Genomic DNA, 25,182 nt, shown 5'->3' on the forward strand with positions numbered 1-25,182 from the left:
CAAGCACTGGCAGGTAACAGGCCTTTCACAAGGCCCGTCTTGTCAGAGCCCCTCCCAGGGCAGCCTGCATGAAGGCCAAGTCAGCACCAGGTTTTTCAGAAGACCACTGATGGTTTGCTACCCGTTGGGATGCTATGCATTGCCCAACCTAAGCTCTGGGCCTCAGGTCTGAGCCAGGGGCCTGGAGGGCTAAAGTGAGCATTATTCTGGGAGCAGGGCTGGGTCAGGCCCTGGAACACTGCTCTCCCCTTGACCCTGATCTGGGTCCCAGAGGTGGGTGGGCTAACACCTGCTGTTTGGCACAGTTGTCCCAGATAGACCAGAATTGCCCACAGGAACCTAGTTCAGAAAAGAAGGAAAGAAGGAAGAAGGAGGGAAACGGAGGGAAAGGAGGAAAAAAAGAAAGGGCAGGGAAGGGAGAAATAAAGATAGAAAGGGAGAAGGAAGAAAAAAAGAAAAAGGAGAATAAAGGAGCCAAGTTTATGTGGACAGCCCCTAGGCAAATAAAGGTTCCCCTTCTGATGTAGATCCACCAAAGAACACCGTCTCTCAGCCTCACAGTGACACCCCAGAGCAAGGGTGGGTTTGGGTCCCACTCACTGACCTAGAGCACCAAAGGGGTCAGCAGGACCTACTTCCCTTCGACCTGACCCTCCCAGGCCAGGCCAGCCCCACCCCACATCCCTGTGGGGCAGGTAGAACAACTCCCATCCATCCACAAGCTATAGGACCCTACTCTTTCCAAGGCTCTGCACACCTACCTTCTCATTTGCTTCTCACACAACCCTGCCACCTAAGTATGACCAGTGTCACAGCAATGTCCACTGGAAACACAAGGACATGGCGAAAGAAAAGTGTGCTACTCAGAGGCCACACAGCTCATAAGTGAAGGAGCTAGGCTGGAATGGAGTTGTCTGAATGCCCCCCCTAGCTCATCCAGGCAACTGACCTGAAACCACCAGTCCTGCCCTTATTGCCCCTTGACTGACCCTTGCTTAGAACTGGGGCCTGACAAAACCCAATCCAGGGTATCTATCTCTCAAGATGGCTTCTCCTGGTACCCACTGCTTCTTTGACTCTACCAAGTCATTTAACAAGCCAGCAATCCAAACAGGCCCTTGCTTTCATGTCCCCACATGAAGTGATGGTTCCTTCTTCCCCCTCAATTCATCTTGAATACATACCTACTTTTACCTGGAAGACATCATATCACCACCGTTCGCATGACTATCTCCTGCTAGACTTCCCAAGGCAGGGCCCGCACCTGTCTCTGATTAGGTCAATACACGGCACACGTTAGATGCTCAATAACTGTTCTTTGCAAGAAAAAAGAAAAGTCTAAAGAATGATTCATATTCAAAACTCTGCTTGGAATCCATCTGAGAAAACCTCTCAGGAGTCACACAGACAGTTGACCTTGGCCTTCCCTATACTGAATCCCTAGAATGATTGTTGACTTAGGCATATCCTCCAGGGCAGGAACAGAGCCTGCTTCTTCTCTGTGTCTGGACCCTCAGCACAGACCTGGCAACTAGCAGGAGTCAGTTAAAGTAGAATTGAATTGTTCTTTGCAATTGCAAACACTTTCTCTCTGTTTCTCTGTTTCTCTGTTTCTCTCTCTCTCTCTCTCTCTCTCTCTCTCTCTCACACACACACACACACACTCTCTCTCTCTCTCACATACGTTCATATGCACATACCATCTCACACACCAACACATGTACATGCACACACTCATATACACACTGCCTCAGATTAAGGGCACCATGACCCAAGTCAGCCAGCTGCCCATGTCACTTGACTGAAACCACCAGGGCTGGCACAGCAGGGATGTTTGTGGAGGAAGGGAACATTGAAATAAATCCTAACTTTAAAAAAGAAACACACCCCATAGGTGTTCTATTTATGTGACAACTCTCTCCATTTTTAGGTAGCAGCCTTCTGGCCTCACCTCCTTAAGGTGGGCCCTGCCCTCCCGCAGATCCCTTCTACTCCCCACCCGGTAATCATGGCCCTACCTGCCCTCCCTCCCCTCCCCATTTGCCCTCTGGGGTTTCCTTGGATTGCAGGGTGTGAGTTTCCAGACATCCCAGGGGCCTGTCTCCTGACTAGCCCCAGACTCTTTCTCTCCCTCCCTCCCTCCCTGACCTAGGAGTTAGTGAGGAGCAGGTCAGAACCTGGCCCAGGGCCCTAGGGCAGATGGGGCAAGCGGGGGCAAGGGAGAGTCAGGCTGCAAGGAAATGTGTCCTCCACTGACCCAGAGCAGGCAGGGTCATGGCTAGGTGCACAGGAGGAGCCGGGCCTACTTCTCCCAGCTCTCAGGCTGGTTCAGACAACATGCAGTGGTGCAGGAAAAGGAACAGGAGCTCTGGAATTAGGGTTATGTCCAGTCCTTGTTCCATCATGGTTGCCAGTCATTTAGAGGACTCATCTACCTCCCTAAACCACTCTGAATCTAGGACTCCTTGATGATCAAGGAGTGTCACCTGCTGAGAGGACCAAATGGGTCCCATTGTGAGGCAGGCAAGACACAGGACTAGTCAGCAGCAGGAAAGAAACCTGGATTTGAGAGCAGCTGCTTTGTATCTTGGTAATTTTCTTGATTTGATATATTTCCTGATATTTCTCAAAATCAAAAAAAACTGAAGTATCAGATGACCAGTCCTGGTTCCATGAGCCCTATAACGAGCCCAGTCTGGCTCCTGGAAGCAGACAAGGAACCAGTGGCCCCAAAATCAGTACTGGCCATGGAACCACAGGGACCAAGTGGCCCTCTGTCAGGGGCTTCTTCCCCTTCTCTAGTGTGAGCTCTTCCACTCACGTCCTTGTGTCCCTGGGACTAAAGGAGCACCCTGTCCTCTGGCAGAGTTCCTGCTTCTAACAGAACATCAGATAGGGGAGAGCTCAAAGAGACCCTCAGTATGCTGACAGCTCCTTCCACCCTCGGCAAGGTCCTAGGAAGAGACCTGGGCAGGCCCAAGGTTGGGGGCTGGGTCTCTCCAACCCAGGAAATTTTGAGCCCCCCTTACAACTCCACACTCAGGCATCCTCCCAACAAACCACAGCTGAGGTTTCTAGAGAGCCAGGTCTCCCACCGCAGGGACAGTAAACTGAGAAGCTCTGTAGCTATAAATGTGAAGTGGTGAACCGCTGGACACTGCCGCAGCCCAGCAGTGGGTAGGAGCCTGCTCCCAGCCGCCCTGCAGGCTGGAGGCCTGGCCTGCCAAGCCTCCAAAACAGCCCAGACCTTCCCACCAGGCTCTAAGCAGGGCTTCTGGGGTTCTTGTGGAGGGGATCCCAGAGACAGAGCAAGGCCCAGCTGGGGATATAGCAGACAGGATGCAATACAACACTTCCCACAAGTCAGTGGCAAGGACTCATTTCACAAGTATAATCTTATTTTCTGATGACTTACCCAAGAGAAGGGGTGAAGGTCCCATTTTGGTGCCTAATGCTTCTAAAGGTCTCACTACCTCCCCAGGAGGCACCAGGTCACAGCTTCAGATCTATATCTATGGTGCAAGGGCACAGTCAGGGTTATTTTTGGTGGACCTGAGACTCATGTGGCCCTAGCAAGCATCTCATCTAGACTACAGAAAAGGGAGCCCTTGGAGGAGCAGCCATGAGAAAGTTCTCAGAGTCTTGGAAATATCCACTTCACAGGCAAGAAACTGCACCCAGAAGAGCTTCCTGAGCTCAGCCATGCCTTTAGTCTCCCAGCCACTCCTCCATTTCTGGCCTAGACAGGAATGATCCATCTGCAAGAGTCTGGGGAAATGGAAAAGGAAGGAGGCCCCTTCTCCTCTGTCCTCTCAGAGCCCTCCAAGGCAAGGTCTCTCCAACAATAACCTATTCCACTGGACCATCTAGGGAAGACATTGAGGGTGTGGGCGGTCACCTGGCATGACCCCTCCTGTTGAGCTAGGGAGTTGACGAGGAAAAATAAGATCTCCTGAACCTGTTCATCACCTGGCCTGCAGAACTTTGATGATCATCATATTTACAGGAGGGAACCCAGAGGTGTACCAAGGAGCCTTTCCCAGAGGTGACCTGCTGAAGCCAGCACCCTTGGGGAGGATTCTTCAGTGGTATCATCTTGAACAAAGTCTCTTCAGTGTACCTTGGCTAGAATACCCTTAAGTAGAGGGGTAGAAATGGATACCTAGGATGGTCAACAGAGGCTATGAGTAAAGAACTTAGGGCTGAGGAAAGAAAACCTGAGGGGACTCCAGACAGCAGGCCTGACAATCACCAAGCTGGGGAATTCACAAGACCTGGCCTCCTGGTAGCAGCTCATTCCACCACCTGCAATGAGTTACAGTTTAACATCCCAAATCCACTAAAATGGAAAATAAAAAACAAACTATGCACATGTTTATTACAAAAAAGTTCAAAATTCTTATTCATAAGAAATTTTTAAATGTTACAGAGCTAGGGATGTGTCTAGGGATGTGCATTTGCCTAGCATACACGAAGCCCTATGTTTCATCCCTATCACTGAAAAAAAAATCAAAATAAAGCATTACAGAGGGAAGGAAAAAAAAACTTTAACATAAGGGAAAAGGCCATTTCTTATATAGGGTAAGTGCCATTCTTATATAGGGTATGATATTGTAAAGAGAGCATTTTATCACCAGATTGGGGTCTGAGTGGGTCCCTCTTAGGGAACAATGGGCCTCAACTCAGCCTTGGATTCTTGACTTGCACCATGGAAAGAATTTTAGGATGTGTCAAAAGTAAGACACCAGCAAAATCTATACACACCCCAAAGGCAGGGTGTGGACAGACGCCCCTTCTTTCTCAGAGAAGAAAAGATGAATGACATACCCAGGGCTGACCTCTCCAACTGTATATGGAATTTTCTTGGGAAGAAATGTGTGGGTTCCCAGGCAAGCTCTTGTGAAAATCAAGTCCCCTGTCAGTCATTTGATATTTGAGGTTCAGAATGTTTCTTCTTGTTTGGGGAGTCCAGTCATAAATCAGTTGTGGGTAACTTGTGTAAATCTTTGCATCTGATGACATTTAAATTGATTATCCATTTGTTCTAGTTGATCTGGTACAAGCATACGCTGGAGGTTTATTTATTTATTTATTTATTTGTGATGCTGGGGATTGAACCCAGGGCCTTGTGCATGCAAGGCAAGCACTCTACCAACTGAGCTATACCCTCAGCCCCAATGCTGGAGGTTTTGTTCATCTAACTAAAGAGACAGGTATGACTGGTCACACTCATAGAGCTGGGTCTCTACCTAGAAAAGGTCTCTCTCTCTCTCCTTAAAACCATCTGTCTCAATTTCTCACCCAACAGTCCACAGCCAGCCTGATGCATTCATTCATCCAATATTGATTGTGTGCTTGCTGTCTGCCCGATGTGTTCTAGGCACAGAAGACCCACGGGTGGACACAAGCACACCTGCACTCCTGGGGCTCACATTCTTAGAGACAGGGGAACCACAAGCAAAATACAGAAGTAAAGAGGTAAATTACATAGCATATGAGAAGGTGAAAAGGGCAGTAGAGAAAAATTAAGCCAAGATGGAGAATGCAGGGCAGGTAGGGAAGTTACTATTAAAAATAGGCTGAGAAGATATTTATTTGAGCAAAGATTTAAGGCAGTGAAAGAGCAGGAGTAGACTTCTCTTACTCTAGTGCAGCTAGATCAGAAAGAGTTGATGGTTCTCAATTATGGGTGATTTTTCCTCCAAGGAACACTTAGCAATGACTGAAGACATTTTTCATAGTTACATATGGAGTCGGGGAGAGGGTTGTTATTGACGTGGTGAATTAGAAGCCAGGGTGCAGCTTAATATGCTAGAGTGCACAGAACAACCCCACACAACAAAGAATTATTTGGTCCAAGTGTCAGTAATGCTGAGATCAAGAAGCCCTGGAGTGAGTGAGGGGAAGAGGAACAGGAGATAGAGCCAGAAAGGTAAATGCCAACTGGAGAATCAGAGTTTTTTGAAACTGGAGAAGCTGATTCAGAAATTCTTATGGAAAAATATGCAAGACTATCTAGAGGAGTGTGGAGTCAGAAAGAGGAATAAACAGAGGAACTAGCCTCAGCAGATCTTAGCATATAAAAATTCCTATGACAGACAAGTGACTAATTTCTTTAATATGTAAAGAGTTCTTACAAATGAATATGAGAAAGACTCTTTTAAAAAGCTCTTGGAAAAACAGACAAAAGACAGGATGGTCACAGAAAAAGACACACAAATGGATCATATATATGTGAAAAAATAGTCAACATTACTTGTAATTTAAACAAATAGGGCTGGGGATGTAGCTCAGTGGGAAAACACATGCCTAGCATGCATTAAGTCTCTGGCACCACCAAAAAGTGAAAAATAAAACAATAAAGAAATGTGAACAAAAGTCGCAAAACATTTTCAATGATCAGATAAGCAAAGATTAAGTGTAATTCTACACAGAGTTGCTAGGGGTACATGAGAGCAGTTCTCATGCACAGTTCTTAAGAACATACCTTGGCTCAGCCTTTTGGAAAAGAATTTGGCAATGTCTCTCCCAGAAGTAAATTCACATCCCTTGGCCCATCATATTGTTCTAGAAAAGCATTCTTCTCACATAACATATGCACAGCATAATATGTGCACAAAAATAAACATACAGTCTCATTTATGACAGTAATAACAATGCACTGGAAGCAACCTGAATGCCTATCAATAGGGGATTGTTTATTTAACACTGGAATGCCACATAGTTTTTAAAAAGACTGAGGCTCACTCTTAGGCACATATCCAAGAAAAATGAAAACACACGCCCACCAAAAAGACTTGCACAGAGGCATTTATAATAACTTTATCCATAATAGCCCCAAATTGGAATAGCCCAAATGTCCACCAATGGGAGATTAGAAAAATTTTGGTATATTCATACAATGGAACACAACTTAGCAACAACAATAAGAGGAATGAATAGATATGCACAGCAATAGGAGTGAAGTTCAAAAGTAAGTTAAGCAGAATAAATCAGGCACAAAAGAATGTGTACTATGTGACTCCATTTATATCAAGTTCAACAGACAAACCCAATCTATGCTTACAAATCAAACCCTACTTGTCTATGGAAGGAACAGATTGCTAGATAGGACAGACTCATGGGAGGAGGGTGATAAAATTGGAGTATTGCTTATGTGGTGTATGTATTTGTCAAATCATTATGCAATTCAGTGATTTAACTTTATCTCAATTTAGAAGCCAAATTAACTGTTGAATAAAAGAAAAACAGCTAAAAAATGTGTCCAGAGAGAGAATGACCTCCCAATAAATATTAAGTATAGGGTGGAGGGGTAGAAACAAAACTATATGTAATATACTCACATATGTTATAAAGGAAATATGTATCTATTGCATAATCTTGTGTCTATATTGTTTCTAGAGGATGTTTAAGAAATTGTTGACAGTGGTTTCCTTTCTGGAGGGAATCTGGAGGACTCAAGTTTTGAAGTGGGAGGGACATGTTTCAATACCTTTTTGTAGTGTTCGAATTTCTTCTCTCATGCTCATATTAATTTTTTTGCTATGAAACATAGTTAAATGTTCTTGGATAAAAACACAAGGATGCTTTGAGATTGAATTTTGATATTTCTCTACCCTTGAAAGCCGGATGTAGGGGGCAGCCTGTGTCCATGGAGGCAGTGGGCATCTGGACAAACAGATCAGAGAAGCATGTGGAAGGGAAGATGCTCTTGGGGCAGGGAGTGAGTGCCAGAGTCCTGCTCAAGAGTCCAAATTAAATAAATGGAAAATTTCAGATTTCAACCTCAATGGCTACCTTCTGGGTGCACAACATCAAAGCTCATCCCAGGATGTGCAATTCACCTGGGTGAAACTTTTTTTTAATGTGAAGAGATCAGAAACTTTTCTGGTAGATTGGAAGATGAGGCCTTTAAGAGGCCATAGGACTATGGGAAAGTCTACCTGGAAGAAGGGATTCTGCCCTAAGCTTGGAAGAGCCAGGTATTTGGCTTATTTTTAAATGCAGTATAGTTATATGTAATAGGTTCATTTTGACATATTCATAAATACACAGAATTTACTCCATTTCAATCCCCAGTGCTTCCTCTTTCCCTCCCCTCTGCCCTCTCCCTAATCTTTTTCCTCTACTATATTGGTCTTCCTTCTATGTATTTACTCATTAGTGCATTATAGTTATATATAAAATAGGAATGCATTGCAGGATTTGGCCTTTATTCCCACAAATAAGAATCTGCCATCAAGGGACTTACCAAGGATATTCTTATTCTTATTCAGTTAAGGACTGTGGCAGTGAGTTGATGTCCTGCTTGGAGTTTGGAGCCAAAACCTCTCTAGAATGTGCAAGAGATGCTGGGAGAGGAGAAGAGACATCACCTGCACTGGGCAGATGCCCCACTCACTGGCCCTGCTCAACAAATGTGTATATGACCTGGTTCAAGTCAATAAGGTGCAATGAGGAGTCTGCATGGAGCTTCTAAGGAAGGTTTTATTTTCCTAATAAAAGGGTAAAGTGCACTCTGGCACCATCAGGCCTCACTCACACCTCTCTCCTCCTGCCTTGAGGGACTATAGATGCATATACAGTCTGAGAGTCCAGCCTGAGGGTGAAAGTGTGACTGCCTGAAGATGACAGAGTGAACTATGGAGCCCAAGTCCTTATTGGCCAAAGAAGCTCTTGGCTCAGGATAAACACATGTGGTCTGATGTTCCTAATTCAGGTATCAGAGGGTGAGGAGCCTATGGGCTTGACATCCTTGTGGAGACATGAACCCCAGCAAAAACAAACAAAACTGTAATTCCAGTCAAAATTAGGTGCTCAGTTAACCCTTTTGTTAACCCTGGGCCCAGGTGTCTGATTAAGACACCAAGAAGAGAGAACTCAATTATTTAGGGTAGAAGTTCTTTACAAAATATCTCAGGCAAAATATGGATGGTGAAAAGGCCTGAGGTGGCCTATGGAAAATGGCTGAGCCCCAGATGGGAGCAGGGAGCAGGCCCATGGAATAGACTGTGAGCTGAAATGGGTGGGAAATGGGTGTGGTAGGTGGAGGACTGCATCTGGCACAAGCAGAGGGAAGCCAGCTGGGATGAGGAGATCTATGACTCTGGGCAAAGGCGCTTAAAGAGCCTGTAGTCTGTCCCCTTCTGGGTGGAACAGAGTCCCAGAGAGAAGAAAGGCTTGTTCATTGTCAGATGTTAGGACTGAGCTAGCCTCCAAGTCTAACGGGCCCTTCAGAGGAAGACTGAACTTTCGGAAGCAAAGGCTTTACTAAGGCCCTTGACCAGGCAGTCACAGACTCTCTTGCTACCTAGCAGCCATGTTTCTACTGAATTCCACAAAATGGGAGCCACTCAAACAATCTGGAGCAGTAACACCAGGCACCTACCCAACAGCTTCTCCCATCTCCCCTTCTTTGTTTTTTTTTTTTTAGTGAATGGAAATCCCTTGATTTCGGGACGTATAGGCCAATTCCCCAATAGCAAGAAAGAAGTCTTAATCAGTCTTACAGTATTTCAATCCTCCTTTGTCAATGATTGCTCAACGAATGTGTATATGACCTGGTTCAAGTCAATAAGGTGCAATGAGGAGTCTGCATGGAGCTTCTAAGGAAGGTTTTATTTTCCTAATAAAAGGGTAAAGTGCACTCTGGCACCATCAGGCCTCACTCACACCTCTCTCCTCCTACCTTGAGGGACTATAGATGCATATACAGTCTGAGAGTCCAGCCTGAGGGTGAAAGTGTGACTGCCTGAAGATGACAGAGTGAACTATGGAGCCCAAGTCCTTATTGGCCTCAGTAAGCTGCCGGATCATCTCCCTCCAGACTTCTGTTAAGTAAACATTAAATGACCCTATGTTTCAGCTGCTATACACAGGTTTTCTCTTATTTGAAGTCAAAAGCATTCCTCAATAGCACAGGTCATAAATGTGTAACTCCTATTGATTGCAAATGACATTGTTTAGAAATAGCCTTTGCTCAACCTCCTCAGCTGTGGGTTCTGCTCTCCTAAGCCCTCCACCCGCTTCCTTGTCAGCCCTCAGTCAGTGGTGTCTGGTAGAGGAGTCCTTTCTTATATGGCAATCACCCATCTTTTAGCAACCACCTTGGACTTTCTTCACTGACCATCAACTGTGTGCCCATTGATCACACGGATCAATGACCACATGGATCAATCATGCATGCAAGTGCATGCAAGGCAAGCACTCTACCAACTGAGCTATACCCCCAGCCCCATATCATATTCATCATAGCCTGCTCTGGGTCAGCCATAGTACTGGCTCTAATCCCAGTGAGAGTTAAAGTCCTTAGTCTTGTGAGCCAGGCCAGTCAACAGTGATGGTGGGGGAAGCAGTGAGATGGGTAGATAAGAGGGAAGCCATCAGTTTGACTTTGGGGTGTATGCGTGTTGGTAGCAAGGGAGGTAGCTATTTCTACAACACTCTTCCCAGTCAAATACTTGATGTCTTAGGGCAAGGACCTGCTCTGTCTAATTTAGTGCTGTCCTGAGCCCATCTCAGAAGAGGCAATAAAAATGGACTCATGGTTGGTTATCTTTCCTGGACAAGCAGAGGGTTAAGGTAGACTTGCTCTTGGTTATTCACCTTTCCCTACAAGACCTAGAAAGTCAAAGCATTTAATGACTAGAGGAATGAACTGTGGACATGTAGTCGGAAGATCTTTGCTGTAACTGTAACTGCCACTTACTTGATGTGTGACTTAAGACATATCACTTTGGCCTTTCTGAGCCTTGGTTTTCTTCAGTGACAAACAAAAATAACAACTGTATGTCTCACAGGGTTGCTGCAAAGATCAACTAAGATAACTTGTGGACTCACCAGGTACCGGAGACAGGAAGAAACTATCCATTCATTCACCTGCCCAACCCCCACCATGCAGCAGAAAACCAGAGACTAGTCAGCACAGTGGAACTTTCCATGGGAGACAGAGCATTTAACGAGGGCAAGACCTTGACAGTGTGGTCTGGAATCATCCCTCCCAAGGTACTAGACACACATTTGGTCTTTTGATGGGGTTGCCTTAGGTTTTTATACTTTTCCCTGCTCTGGAAAATGCCATCCAGGGACCTCTATCTGCCACTGCACCTCTCCCAGGGCAATACAAGAAGAAAAGAAAATGGAATTGAAGAACAAGAGTGTGGTTGCCTCTCCTGTCTCCCTCTTTCACATGGGCTTTTGAGGGCTCCCATGGCCAATCTGGAGTCATTGCCCAATAACTTCGGGGAGATTCACTCAAGGGCAGGAGCATGTTCTCAGGGACCACCAAGCACTTCTCATTTTCAATGGTGCTCTGTTGCTGTCAAGCATGGCTGCAATGACCAGTCAACAAAGCAAGGCTTTCCAGAGGACCTCAGACTTCAGCATGACTAACTCTGAGCTGATGCAGCTATTGGAAATTAACTGCCGTGTCCACTCTGGGTCTGCAGTTGAGTGATGACCTAGAGACCCCACTGTAGTCCCCAAAGAGTCAACGCTGCTCATACTTGGAGTGTGATCCCAGCTGTGTGGGGTGGCAGGAAAAGTATTTCCCAGAAGAGCCAAACTGACCCGCCTTGGAGAAAAGGGGGGACCCTGGGGCCCCTACAAGGTGATTTAAGCAGCTGCAGGCCCAGACAACAAAGGGACCCAGGAGTTGAAGGAGGCTTATTAGAAAGCTGGGGTCCAAGAGGTTAGTTAAAATGGAACAAGGTAAGGAAGCGGGGGGTTGGCCAGGAGTGAGCTACAGGAAGGGAAGCAGGCATCATCCCGAAGTTGGCACCTCCCAAATTGCTCATCCTTTGGTGGTGGTGCCAGACAGGAGTCTGAAAGTCCCCAGGAGGCGCTGGCTCTCACTCTCCCTCCAGCTGTGGGAGGCCACCCAAGACCACTCTGTCCTAGTTGGGTGGTGCCCTTCAGAGTGACAGAGATGATATGAGGCAGCCAAAAGAGGTGCAGGCACTGGTAGGTTATTTTCTTAGCTCCCATCTTGGAGATCAATCCCCATGTGTCCCCACTGGGACTCAGCAGGTGAGAACCAGAACCCAGTGTAGGGTCTGCCTGGTGGCCACTAGAGGGCATATGATATAGAAGCTTGCATCCCAGTTCCTCTCCAGGCTACCCATCTCAGAGATGATGACAAGGCCCTGGAAACATGAGCCCTGAACCTGTGGAGGGGCTCCCCTCACTTCAGAGTCTACCCTCCAGTCACCCATCACCATCTCTGAATCCGGGTCTGGAGGAAAAAATGGGCTGTTGGCTGGGTCTTGGAGGGGTGTGGGCATCACTGGGTCACTTTGGGGTACAAGCCCCAAAGTTCTGCGCAAGGCATGCCAGAAGCTTTGCAGTCCTTAGAAGGGAAGGGGTTGTGTGGGCTTGGTCTGGTGGCTCCTAAGTCTTCATATGTGTCACATTAGCCCAGTCAGGGAAATGATCCAAGTCAAATATGGCCCGTCCCCAGGTGTTGACTGCCAAAAACACACACAAGATTCCAATCAAGTTCATCATTAGTCCTGTTTTCATCTGGAAGAAAATAAAAACAAGGTCAGAGTCAGCCCTTTCAGGTCATCCTGTGGTCAGGACAGGGAGAATGAGACACTGGGAGCCAGTCCTCTTGGAGAGGTGGATGAAGGATTGCTTTGCTGGGCCTCGATGTCCCTGCACCATGTTCTGGAATCCTCCCCTACCCACCTGCCCTACCAGACCAAGCAACATCAAGTCCACTATCATTAGTGCTTACAGTATCTTTGGGAGGGAGGCAGGACAGATGCATTCTCTATGTCCATGTTGGCACTGGAAAATGGCCTCAGGGCAGTGCTATGAAGCAATAGCCACTAAGGGAAAGTGTGGAAGAGCCTGGGGTGTGACTCTAGATCCAGTGGTCACCCCAGTGCCTTAACTGTCCCACAAGGATGTGCTGGCTTCTCCTGTGACCCTCCTCTAGCCCTTTCTGATGCTATCTCTGTGTTATTTCCTAATGCTCATCTACCCTTGTTCGAATGTCCTGTTGTAGACTTTTTACTGGGGACTAGAATCAGGTCTGCAATCCATGGTTTCAGGGATCTAACTTCTTTGTGAAAATGCTCCATGAAGTTCCAGAGATACCCAACAAAGTCTCTGCAGTAACTAACAACTGACCGGTCCCAGATAGGGCCGTTTGCTTCCAGTTTCCTTGGTTTACCCACTTGCCTCATTCCTGACCCAGAGTTGTGCAAAGCTGCCCTTCTCCCATCAGAGGCCATAAGAGTTCTTCCTGTGACTGCATTTGCTTCCAGTCAGTAGTCTCTCATTCCCTTGCTGCTTCTAACTCTTCAGATGCTTCAACAAGTATCTATCATAAGCTTTTCCCCCAATCTAAGCCTTGCACCTCCCCAAATTTCCTCAGGGATCTTGCTAGCCTGTGAAGTCCATCCTTGGCCATGTAGGTCCCCTAGCTCTTCCAAGTGCTCAGCCGGGGCCCATTGGTACCTACACAGACTTCTCCCAGTGGAAGATTCTACAACCCAACTTGGGGACAGAACAGTCTATGAAGTTTGAGATCATTTCAAAACAGAAAAGTTGTATTATAAGTACCAATAATGACTATAGATTGGGACAGTCTGTGGTATTTCCAAATCAGGTAACATCCTTTTGAAACTCACACACTATTCCTAAATGGGGCATCCTATACCAATAGCATCGTAGGAGTAAACAAAAGCAGCTGTGTTACCATGTCAGAAACCTTGAGGTGTCCATAGGCAAACACGATGGCATTAGGCGGAGTGGCCACAGGCAACATGAAGGCAAAGGACGCACTCAGGGTGCAGGGGAGCATGACGTACAGCGGGTGGAGGCCGATGGAACGAGACTGGGGAGAAACACAGTACAGAAGCTCACGGTACAGAACATAAAAGCTCCTGGGTCCTAATTCTAAAAAGCATTCCCTGCAGGCACCAGGTCAGTTCCAACTTCCATGCATTTTTCTTGCTGGTTGCTCTGATTTTTGCCACTTCTCTGGCCAATGACACTATTGAACGCTGAAGGTTGAACTAAGAGATTACCTCCCCAGGGAGGCCTATCTGAAACACCACAATTCATTCACTATTCGCGTCTTTGACCTCTACTAAGTGCCAGAGACCATGCTGGACCCCTGGAATCTCAATATCATGTGTACATCTCTTTATGTCCTATCACAGACTGAAAGAACATACAAGGAAGGGACCAGGTCTCCTCATCTATGGATATATGTGTTTTTGTACACAGTTGCAATCATTTTGTATCTGGAATTTGCTATTCACTCTTTTCATTTTACATTTTAAAATTCAGCAACTCTAAAAGCACAGGAGTAGGCACTCATTAGGTATCTGATGAAGAATGAACGATATAATTGTAGTATCTGTTAAAATGAATCTTTATCATGCAGATATACATGCACATGAGGGTAAACACATAGGCAATGATGTTCACTGCAACACTGTAACAGCAAAACATAGGAAACAGACTCAATGGCCATCAATAGCAAGATGATTAAATAAAACATAATATATACAAAAGATGGAATAACATGCAGATGTAAAGATGGTTTTATGTGCTAACATGAAAAGATCTCAAAGACCTATGGTTAGAGTTACAAGAATAAAAAAAAATCAATATATATAACATGTCCATAGAACAATCCCATTTCTTTGAAAAGAGTGTGTATACCGGGTGTGGTGGTGCACAGCTTTTATCCCAGTGATTTGGGAGGCTGAGGCAAGAAAATCTCAAGTTCAAAGCCAGCCTTAGCAACTTAGTGAGGCCCTAGGCAACTTAGTGAGATCCTGTCTTTAAAGAAAAAAAAAAAAAAAAACTTTTTAAGGACTGGAGATGTGACTCAGTGGTTAAGCACCCCTGGGTTCGATCCCTGGTACCCCCACCAGCCCCAAAAAGATGAAAAGAGTGCCTGTATGTTTGTATGTGTGTGCACATACATATGTGTAATATATTCAGAAAGATGCCTAAGAAATTAAGACACCTTATCTCCAGGGAAGAGTCTAGAAGATTAGAGTCTGTATACTTTTCTATATTGTTATGTAATTTTTAGCCATGCATTACATTTCAACTTGAAACAATCATACCATAATCATGTTCCCAGTTTATTAAATACTCTTCAAAACTATGATTGTTACTGGCTTGATAGTATTACATTATACAAACATGTGGTCATTTATTTCAAAATCCCCCTATTATTATGGTTATATTTTATAACAAATAATTCTGTGCCACATATTGTTATAATAATGTACTTATAGGCAACTCTGATTATTTTCCTAGGACCTAGTCCCAGATGGGAAATGGTGTAGCCAAAGACTATGAGCAGGGTTAAGGTTACAGTTCCCCTTGATAAACAGCCCTCTGAATAGGCTGTACCCTTTGAGAATTGCTGAGAGGTCCCAGATAGAGCCAGGCTGTGTCCTGGTCCCCTTCACATCTTCATGTCCCTGGCTTTGGGTACAACATGGTGTCTGTAGCCTTCATTCCTCAGCAATGCAGCTGGATGACCGACACCTTTCCCTTTCCCACCAAGGCAGGAGCATAAGGGGCCTTGGAGGTAGCTCTGGGAAATTTTATTCAGGGTTTCTGGTTCTAGACAAGCTTGTTTCCAAAGGGCCCAGCCACCCTCTTTGGTTAAGGCCTGCATTTGTCTGGCTGGGGTCATTGGTGCTCACAGTAAGGGCTGGAGATGACAAAGCCAAGAACTTTCTTGGGGAGAGAAGGCACCCCCACTACATGCCCAGCAGCAAAAGGCCCTGCACCACATCATCCTCCTCCTTCTCTACCTCTTCCTTCTTGGCATGTTTGGCAGCCTCCTTAGGGGAAGAAGAGACGGCTACCTTGCTATTTTTAACACTTTCATCTTCACTTGGAATGGAAGGGAAAAAAACACTTAGGTTTGCTTTTTATGCACATGGATGCCCAGACAGCTGGATGGAAATTTACCAACTTCAATGGTCTGTTCGGGCCTTTTGTGAGTCTGTGTCCTGGCTCCAGAATAACTACAGCATCTCACTCGCTCTTTCTGCAGTCTACAGAGGCTTTTCATAGTCCTCCTCTTACAGACAACCAGCACAACTGTGGGAGGAAAGGTCTTAAGTGATGTGTTTGGGGTACTCAGGTCTTTTGGCTCCAAGTGCATGGCTTTTCCCATACCACCCTGAGGTCAGTACTGCTTTGCAATGAAGGGCAAAAGAAATGTGAGAAATGATGACAGTTGACTTTTCTATTACTTCTGCCTTCTTCTCAATTCCAATTTAAAATCACACTTGCCCATGGAACAAACTGCTCTAGCTGACACTCAGTAGGCTCCTCCTCCACCACCAACCACCTCTCTGACTCAACTCACATGGATCCCTCATCCCTGAGCTCTCTGAGCAAAGCTGCCAGAAGTCCTCAATCATGACATCCCTCTCCTTCAGAGGCTGCTTCATCTTCCTAGAATGTCCTCTCCCTCCTACCCATCACCAAGCCCTTCTTCCTCTAAGTCCTCTCCCTGGGGGATCCCAGTCAACGGTATTCCCAGGGGTGCTCTGCAGTCCTCCTGCACACCTGCATGACATACTCAGCAACCACACCACTGGCCCCTCCTCCTTGGCACAAGTCCTGTCTCTCCAGCTTGAAAAACAATCCAGTTAGATTTATAAAGTAAAGTTTGATGCTGGGTGCAGTGGTAAAATTCAGTGACTCCAGCTACTCAGGAAGCTGAGACAGGACAATTGCAAGTTCAAAGTCAACCTCAGTAACTTAGCGAGCCCCTGTCTCAAAATATAAAAAAGAACTGGGGGGGGCGCTGGGGAGATAGCTCAGTCGGTAGAGTGCTTGCCTTGTAAGCACAAGGCCCTGGGTTCGATCCCCAGCACCAACCCCCCCAAAAAAAAAAAAAAAAAAAAAAGAACTGGGGATGTAGCTCAATGTACAGCACTTGCCTGGCATGCACAAGGCCCTGGGTTCAATGCCCCACCCTCTAGGGGGGAAAAAAGTCCATATTTGGTGCTTCGATCAACAGATGAGATACAAAGAAGAAACAGAAAACAGTGAGGGCTTCAGACTAGGGTCATCAAGGGCACACAAGTCTATGTCACAGCCAGGGCCAGATCCAGGTCTCCAAGCCTGGTCAAACTCTGGTAGCTGATTTTACCACCTGAACATGATCATGGGTTAACAGCTTCCTGTGAAATGACATGCTCCCATCCCCCATGGGCATGGTTACTTACCATGGAGGCAAAGATGGGCAGGAATAGGGTGGTGGTGGCCACGTTGCTTGTACACTCAGTGGACACAGCAACAAGCAAGGATAAGATCAAGGTGATGGCTGCCGGGGACACTGTTTGCAAGGGCTCCATCTGCTTTCCCATCCACTCGGAGAGTCCTGAGGCCTGGGAAGCACCAGGAGGTCAGTGACTTCAGAGCTCCAGGCTTTAGAGTTCTTCCAGGGCCGGGGTGTTGGGGGAGCTCAGCCCATTCTCTACTTCCAATTCTCTCACATACATTCCATAAGTGATCTCATCCACCCCCGCCATTTTAAACTTCACCCTTGTCCTATAGTCTTCTGAATCTTTATTTTCTTTTCAGTTGGTCTACTACCTGCATTTAAACTTTTATATTCCTTCAATATATTTGTACCCAGATATCCTGTGAGCACTATTCTCAACATGCTCCAACCTGAACTCCTCCTTTTTAGCTCAGATTCTGCTTCTCTCTCCAGACTCACCATTCACTGCTGTCCAACATGGAGGTCTGGGAGTCATACAGGAGGGTCTCTGTCCCCTTCCTCCTTTCACATTGTCACCAGATCACCCAAAACATCTCATGTACATTCTCCTTTCAGTCTCCCACAGTTCTTAGAACCCAGGAGAATGATTTGGGCCAGATGATGTAGATTTAGGATATACATTTAGAACTTTGGAATGAAAAGAGATTGACCAGGCAGAGAATGAAAACTAAACAGATCAGAGACCAAGGACAGAGCTTGGAGAACAATCATAATTCAGGGAGAACACAGGAGAAGTCAACAAAGGAGGCTGAGTGGAACAAAGTCAGAGGGAAATAAGGAGAAAGAAGTGTTGTGGAGGCCAAAGTGGGGGGTGGTGTGAAGGAGAGAATGGCCTAGGAGTATGGCATTCTCAGATTGAGTTAGGTGAGGACTACAGGGCATCTACCTGTCCTCCTCCAACTCCTGCCTGCCCCAGGCCTTCACTTCAAACATCAGGAAGAGTCTTCTCCAGTGCACATAGGGGGGCCAAGTCACGCCCTGACCTCTTCTCTTCAGCAGCCCTCCACTACCTTCAGAGTCAAATCCACATCTGCTATTCTGAATTCAAGACCCCAGAACAGAGGCTTCTCCTAGCTTCATCAACTTCATCTGCTTTTCAGTCAGATACCTTGTGCCTTTTCCCTTGCTCGTGAGTCACTTCCTCCTGAAATGTCCTTCCAGATATACCCTGTGCCTCGGCTATGAATTGTTAAAAACAGGACCATGTTTCAATCTCCTCCATAATCCCTGTGCCTAACCTAACACTAGAGGCATAGAATGGGAATGTTTGATGAACAAAAAAATGATAGATGGAGAAATGAACAGGTAGGTGGATAAATGGTAGAAAGGTGACTAGATGGATACATTTGCTCAACTCAAAACTACATATTGGGCTGGGGATGTAGCTTAGTGGCACAGCATTTGCCTAACAGGCATGAGGCCCTGGGTTTGGTCTGATATGAAAATATACATATCTACATATATATATATGTGTGTGTGTGTGTGTGTGTGTGTGTGTGTGCATTCACTGTGCACCAGATTCTGTCCTAGATAATGAAGAGATGAAAATACAAGACAGACCAAGCCTATCTATTATCTTCCATTTCTGGATGGATAAAAGGAAGGAAGGAAGGAAGGAAGGATGGTAGCACTGAGCTAGCTCATCCCTCCCCCTGTCTCATTTCTTCCCCACGTGGGAAGAAAGAAGGTAGAGAAAGGTACCTTTGGGGTATTTTCCCTATAAGCTGTTCCTCTCTCCTATGTTGCTAAATACTTAGTTAGAGAAAAAATTGAAATTATGAAACCATGTCAATGAGTCAGCAAATAGAAGAACCAAAGGAAATGCTGAAAATATTCATGAGGACTTGAAGGAAAGATTTCCCTAAGATTGTTATTCCCAGACCCCAAAGTGGGCCCGATAGTGTCCTTGGCCTCTCTTGCCCAACTGAGGTCACTTATCCACTCATTTCTGTAGTCACTCAAGAGGGCATCCTCCCTCCCAGGAACTGTCTGTGGTGCAGTTTTCTTAGATGACAAGACAGAGTCTTGCCCTAAAGCATGTGCAGAAATATAGGGGCCCTTGGGTGGAGGAGTGGAGGAATGTGGCACCTCTGGCCACCCTCCTGGCAGAATCAGAGGGTCCCAGGCAGTGGATGGCTGATGAAGTTACCTCGCATCCTTTTGCCAGAGCAAATCCGCCCCCCAGGAGCAGCACGATGCCCCATGGCACCTTCTCTTGGGTCACCTTCCAATCCAGCAGGGCTGGGGGATAAAATGGAGTTTTCCTTTCTGAGAAAAAAAAGCAAAAACACACACACAACCGCAAACAGCTTTAGAAGACAAAAAAGAGACATAATCAAGTGGGAATAAAGCTAAAAAGAATAATGAGATACCAGCTCATACCTGTAAGTTAGCTAAAATTTACAATAATTCTTGTAACCATTGCTGGTGAGGGTTTGGTAAGACTATTCCACGCGCTACAGATGGCATTTTAAAATGGAATGACCTTTTTGAAAAACAATTTGGTCAAACATTTTAAAAGCTATCAAGACATTTATGATATTTCAGCAATATCACAGCTAGGAATTTATCCTGAAGAAAAAACACCCTCAAAGGAAAAACTATGCACAAGAAAACATTAATTTATAATAATAAAAAATCCAAAGTGACCCAAGTGGAGAATGGGCACAGCCCCTCTGTGTGCTAGAATGCTGTTATCAAAGAAAGTGAATTTGAAGACTGTGATAATAGTGGGAAATGTTTATCATGTAATAGCTAAATAAAAACAAAACTGTCATGTATAACTAATTAGAACAAATTAAAAAATTAAAAAATCAAAAACAACAAAGAAATAGGATTCAAACTGTGTGTGTTTTTATTATAACTATATAACTTATATGTATATTAACAAAGACAGGAAGAGAGAAAAAATACAGATGGCATAAAGGGAAATTCAAATCACTTTCTGTCCCTGTTGTAATATAAATAAGATTTTAAATGCTTAAAAAACACAAAAAGAAAAGATTTTGCTCTAAATAATAATTGGCTTGAAAATCTGCATCTCCCTAAGCTTTTATAACATGACTGATAGAATGAGATTTTTTTCTCTCAACTAGACCCAGGGCCTCTCCTATGATAATTGTTTGTTTCTAGGGCCCCAATCCTGATGAACTAGGAGGCCAGGACAGAGGTCTTACCTTCCTCCGTCTGGCTGCAGAAATTGAACTTGGGCTTCTCTGAAGGCACAATGAAAAGCAAGATGGCCACAAAGATGGCTACAGTAGCATCAGAGGCGTACCTAGGTGGGAAACAGTACATAGGTGTTTAACCCAACTTGGCTGCTGCAGTGACAGTCAACCAACAAACATGTTCTAACTCAGTCAGTTCTATGTCTAAATCCTCCTATACAGAGAAACAGGCTCAACTGGGTGTGAAAACTGAAGGTCTCATAGCCAAGGTCAAGATGGTGTAGTAGACTGTGTCCTGACTGAAACCAAGATGTTCATATTCTTGGTCACCTATTTTGAGTGAGCTTCAGCATCCTACTTCCCCTCTCTCAGCCTGCACTGCTCCATGGTTGGACTTTTTCTGCACCAGGTTCTTTAGAATTCCAGGTTCACCAGGGTGACAACAGGGTCTCTGGGTATTAACCCAAGCAGACCAAAATGGAATATCCAGTTGAAGGAAGTCACCTCTCTGCCCACATCTCCTGCCTTTCCTAGGACTTAGAAATTTCTCAACCTTCCCTCCATGCTGACTATGTCAGAGCCAAGAGGGACTCTACGTATACCCCCTTTTCTCTAGGAGACCTACTCCTATCCCAGGAAAGTCTTAGGTCGCCCTACCTGAGCAGGCATTTTCTGCTCAGTTCATTGCAGGAGAGGGTGCTGAAGAAACAAACGCATCTGCATTTTCATCACGAAGATCAATCAGAATAAAATGAGTCATAAAACGAAACATTCCAGAACAAAGAGCCCAACCCTGGACCTTCCTCTTGTCACCTATGACTAAGAATAGCAGCATTCTGGTCCTGGTGTACTAAGTCAAGGGCTTTGGCCAAATGAACAACTTACTTTGTCTCACCCTCCACCCAGGCAAGTGATAGCCATCCGGGCATGAAGCCTGGGTCCCGGGAGAACCACAGGATGATGAGCAGGAGGAAGCAGATCATTACATTGGTCTCCGCAAAGGAGAAGGGCCCCAGCTTCTGGTACTCCTCTCGCAGCACCTTGTAGGCAGCCTTCTCCTTATTCTTCTCTACTCCACAGCTGCAGGAGTTTTTAAAACTAGAAAATACAAAGATGAGAGAATGGCAGGGCAGAGGGATTAGCTCAGGCAATGTGGGATGGAGCATGAATGCTGCACAATAGAATGTGGCAGAAAGACGCACAGCGCTGCCTTGCGGTTGTGGGGCAAATCCTTTCCTCCCTCCTTCCCCACTTTCATTTGCCTCCCCCACTTTCCAGGATGTCATGGGGAAAGTCTGTGGAGAGACAGAGGACTGAGTCCCCAGAGCATGCCCCAAGGGCACCTCCAGAGCTAGGAGATGTTCCTAGAGGAAGCCTGAGATTGCACCAATGAGGATGCAAGTCTCAGACAAGTCTTAGGGACAGTGGAGGCAGGAAAGGAGAGGGTGGCCAGGAAGATGAGAGGTTGAGCAGAACCAGGGGTGTGGGCAGGGATAGAATACAGAAATAAGCAGAACTGAGGCTGTCACTAGCAAAAGTGACCTGGCAGGTGCCTGGTCACCTGGAGATTGCTCCAGGGTCACCAGGGGGAAGGCCAGGAAAATTTCTGGAGCTTGCTTAAGGTGGGACCAGAGTTCCATCACATGCTTCCAAAACCCTCTTACTCTCACCACAGCCCTTGACAGTGCTTGGATGATAGCCTCCATCACCCAGGTTACTTAGGAGGGCACAGGGAGCAAGGATGGATCCCAGCAGACTGGGTCAGGAGGGAGCAGGATGGGTTCTTGCATTCCCAGGAGTTGAAGATGTGGGATTACAGATCCAGGAGACTCTGGAGTTGGCAGCTATCTCTTGCTGGGGCAGGAAAGAAACATCCAGAACTGTTACTGAATGGCCCACTGGTAGAAGTGCCAGGGTGCCCTGCAGAATCTCCTTTGGTGGTATTGGCATGAGGGTGCAGGAAGGAGGAAGATTTGTGAGGAGGTACAGAGGATCACCCAGTCATAGGGAAGGAGTTACTGGGGCCATTGGTGCACTGGATGCAGACCCTGAGATATTTTTTAAGAATTCCATTCACCCATTCCTACCATTGTTGGTCTGAAGGGAGTAGACAATGCCAAGAGCATTGTCCCTGGAGGGCCTTCCCCATGACAGTTCTCCTGGGGCCTAAGATAAGAGTCATAGAAGGGCTGGGGTGGATGGAATATATGCTGATTTCAAATCCAGTGCTGGATGTGAACCACCTTTGAGACCATAAGAGTCATGCTGATAATGGTGGCATGGCCTGCAGCACAGAGACACCAGGACATCATAACATGGCCTCCTGGGATGCTCAGAGGTCAGGAAAGGAGGCAGTAGTACTGGCTGTCAGGTCTGCAGTCATCTGGGATCTCACTGCTGGACAGGGGCAAAGTCCTGGGTCATGAGATCATGAGAATGGGAATGGACTCTGTGGCATGGGAGGGGACCTTCGCTGGCTCCATAGGAGTCCATGTTCTTCCAACCACTGACCTGTTGCCACCTTTCATCCTATAGTGACTTTGGGGCTGTGACAGGGACCTCAGGTTTCCAGAATAAGGGGTGACCTTGCCTAGCTATCCAGCATGGGATAGGCAATAAGGAGCTTGAACCCATCTGATTCTGGTGACATATTCCCAACAACACAGTGGCTACAGACTATGAGGCTGCATCAAATATGCAGTCACTGATGCAGTGCCACCAAACCTTCTGACCCTCATATGCTAAGCATCTAGCTATCATCTCTGGGTTAATTTCATCAGATGATTGCTGAGCTGGCATGAGAGGCAGGTACATGGGTCCAGTTGGTCTATGGGAGCCCAGGGATTGGGGTGGCAACCACAGTGTCCTGTAGCAGAACGGCCAGCCTTCACTATGATGAGTCATGGTAGACTTGACTGACTATGCTGCAGAGCCAAGGAGAGAGGGAGAGATCTATGGGACATATTCCCATGTGCCTCTATATGGCAGGGGTTGGGAAGAGCACTCATCCCTTTTTCAGGGAATGAGCCTTGCTGGAACAGTTGGGTGCAAGCCAGCAGTAAGAGCCCATGTTGTTCTTGGCAGTCCTGGAGGAGGGTCTGTGGCTCCATTGGCAGAATGTAGCCAGGAAGCTGCCCATAAATTCAGCAAGACAGTTTTTCTAGATTAGGCTAAAGGACAAAATTTTGACATTGTTCTTTATAGCCATGCAAACTTAAGTGAGCACAAGGCTCACTAGACAGTAGAGGCGGTTCCTGTGGCCAAGACATGCACTCCTTCTCCTTAGAAGATAGTAGAGGCAGTTCCTGTGGCCAAGAAATGCACTCCTTCTCCTTAGAAGATAGGGTCCTAGAGACCAAGGAAGCAGATGGAAATCTCCAGGTCCTGGTTTGCAGCAGGATGTGACCTGTTCCCATCACTCCAGCTGAGTAGAAAAAGCTATCCTCTACCTTCTTACTCTACAACTGAAACTAGTTTACCTGTAAGCCACCCTCTGCCCTGTGTTCAAGCTAGAGTGGCACATAGGGGCTGCCCAGCTCCTCTACCACCACCAGACTCCAAAAGTCCCCATGCTGCATGGCGGCTGCTCCCCAGGCTCCCTGATGGCCCAGGAAAGCTGATGGAGGCTGCACCAGGCTGGGTGAACTGTAGCTTCAGGTTCCTGGCTGAGTTTTCAGGGCCCTGGTGTCCACTCAGCTGCTAGATCAGAGGCTGACTGTGTTCTTGTGGTCTTGATGCCAGGTCAGCTCCTTCTTACTTGGTCCTTGGGTTCTAGGAACACCCTCAGGCCACTATTAGTGCTCTTGACACCTGGTCATGCTTGGCTTGGTGACAGTTCAGTGCAGCAACCCTTGACCTCCCAAGGAGGGGATATAAGGTTGTAGGTTAAGGGCATAGACTCTGGAGCCAAATTGCCTGGGTTCCAATCTCAGGCCAGCTACTTTTATGACACACAAACACGTAGGTCATTTAAACTCTGCATGCCTCAGTTACCTCATGTGCAAACAGATAATAATAATAATAAAAATAATAATAATAATAATGACAAAAACGACAATAATAGCACCTGATTCACAGGTTGTTGTAAAGATTAAACAAATTCATAAAAGTAGAGTGTTTAAATAGGGTCTGACACAAAATAGGTACTGGGTAAAGCATTAGTCATTGATATTTCTATTGCCACATGGAGAGACCAATGCCCCCTGCAGAAGGTTCAGGAGCTGTCTCCTCACAGGTCTGCCTGGTAGATTCGAGCAAACCAGCTGGACTTTAGTCCTGGCACAGTTTCAAAAAGCAGGGCAAAGAAAGCTGCTGTCAAAGTCAATTTGTGCAGACAGGTGACCATGGAAGCAGCGTCCCTTTACCAGGGAGCCAGGAAAGGTGGATCCTGGGCAGGGTGTGTGGTATGAAGCACTGCCTACTATTTCGATCATTAAAGTGACTGTTTTGAATGTATAGCATTTTTTTTTTTAATGGCAGCTTCCAAACAGGTCTTCCTTCAAAAGAAACAAAGAAAAACACTGGTTCCTGCATTAAATCATAGGTTTACATAGGTACTTCTGTACCTTCACCCTGAGTCCCTTCCCTCTGGTCATATAGGTTCCTGCATTTCACTTGACTCAAGCTCCCTGTGAAGTGAGGCACTGCACACACACTTAGCTCCTAGCTGAGTACTTTCATCCCAGCACGGCATGATCACCTTTGTGTCACAGATACATTCGTGCCTTTTAA

General features: G+C 46.1%; 1 protein-coding gene across 3 annotated transcripts in view; it reads right to left on the bottom strand.

The window, feature by feature from the left end:
* Window positions 1–8,096: 8,096 nt before the first annotated feature.
* Slc13a5 (solute carrier family 13 member 5) overlaps window positions 8,097–25,182 on the bottom strand; it is a 29,742-nt gene continuing 12,656 nt past the window's right edge. For 2 of the 3 annotated variants that reach the window (XM_047547643.1, XM_047547642.1), the window contains 6 exons: window positions 21,337–21,549; window positions 20,461–20,561; window positions 19,434–19,552; window positions 17,226–17,387; window positions 13,706–13,843; window positions 9,405–12,519 (listed from right to left, as the gene is read on the bottom strand). In XM_047547643.1, the coding sequence (XP_047403599.1) occupies window positions 12,388–12,519; window positions 13,706–13,843; window positions 17,226–17,387; window positions 19,434–19,552; window positions 20,461–20,561; window positions 21,337–21,549 (865 nt within the window). In that variant the 3' untranslated portion in view covers window positions 9,405–12,387. Of the gene's footprint in view, window positions 8,431–9,404; window positions 12,520–13,705; window positions 13,844–17,225; window positions 17,388–19,433; window positions 19,553–20,460; window positions 20,562–21,336; window positions 21,550–25,182 lie in introns of those variants that run through there. The other variant, XR_007107957.1, reaches the window with a different exon arrangement.

This window comes from Sciurus carolinensis, chromosome 3 (genome assembly GCF_902686445.1).
Source record: "Sciurus carolinensis chromosome 3, mSciCar1.2, whole genome shotgun sequence".
Classification (NCBI taxonomy): domain Eukaryota; kingdom Metazoa; phylum Chordata; class Mammalia; order Rodentia; family Sciuridae; genus Sciurus; species Sciurus carolinensis.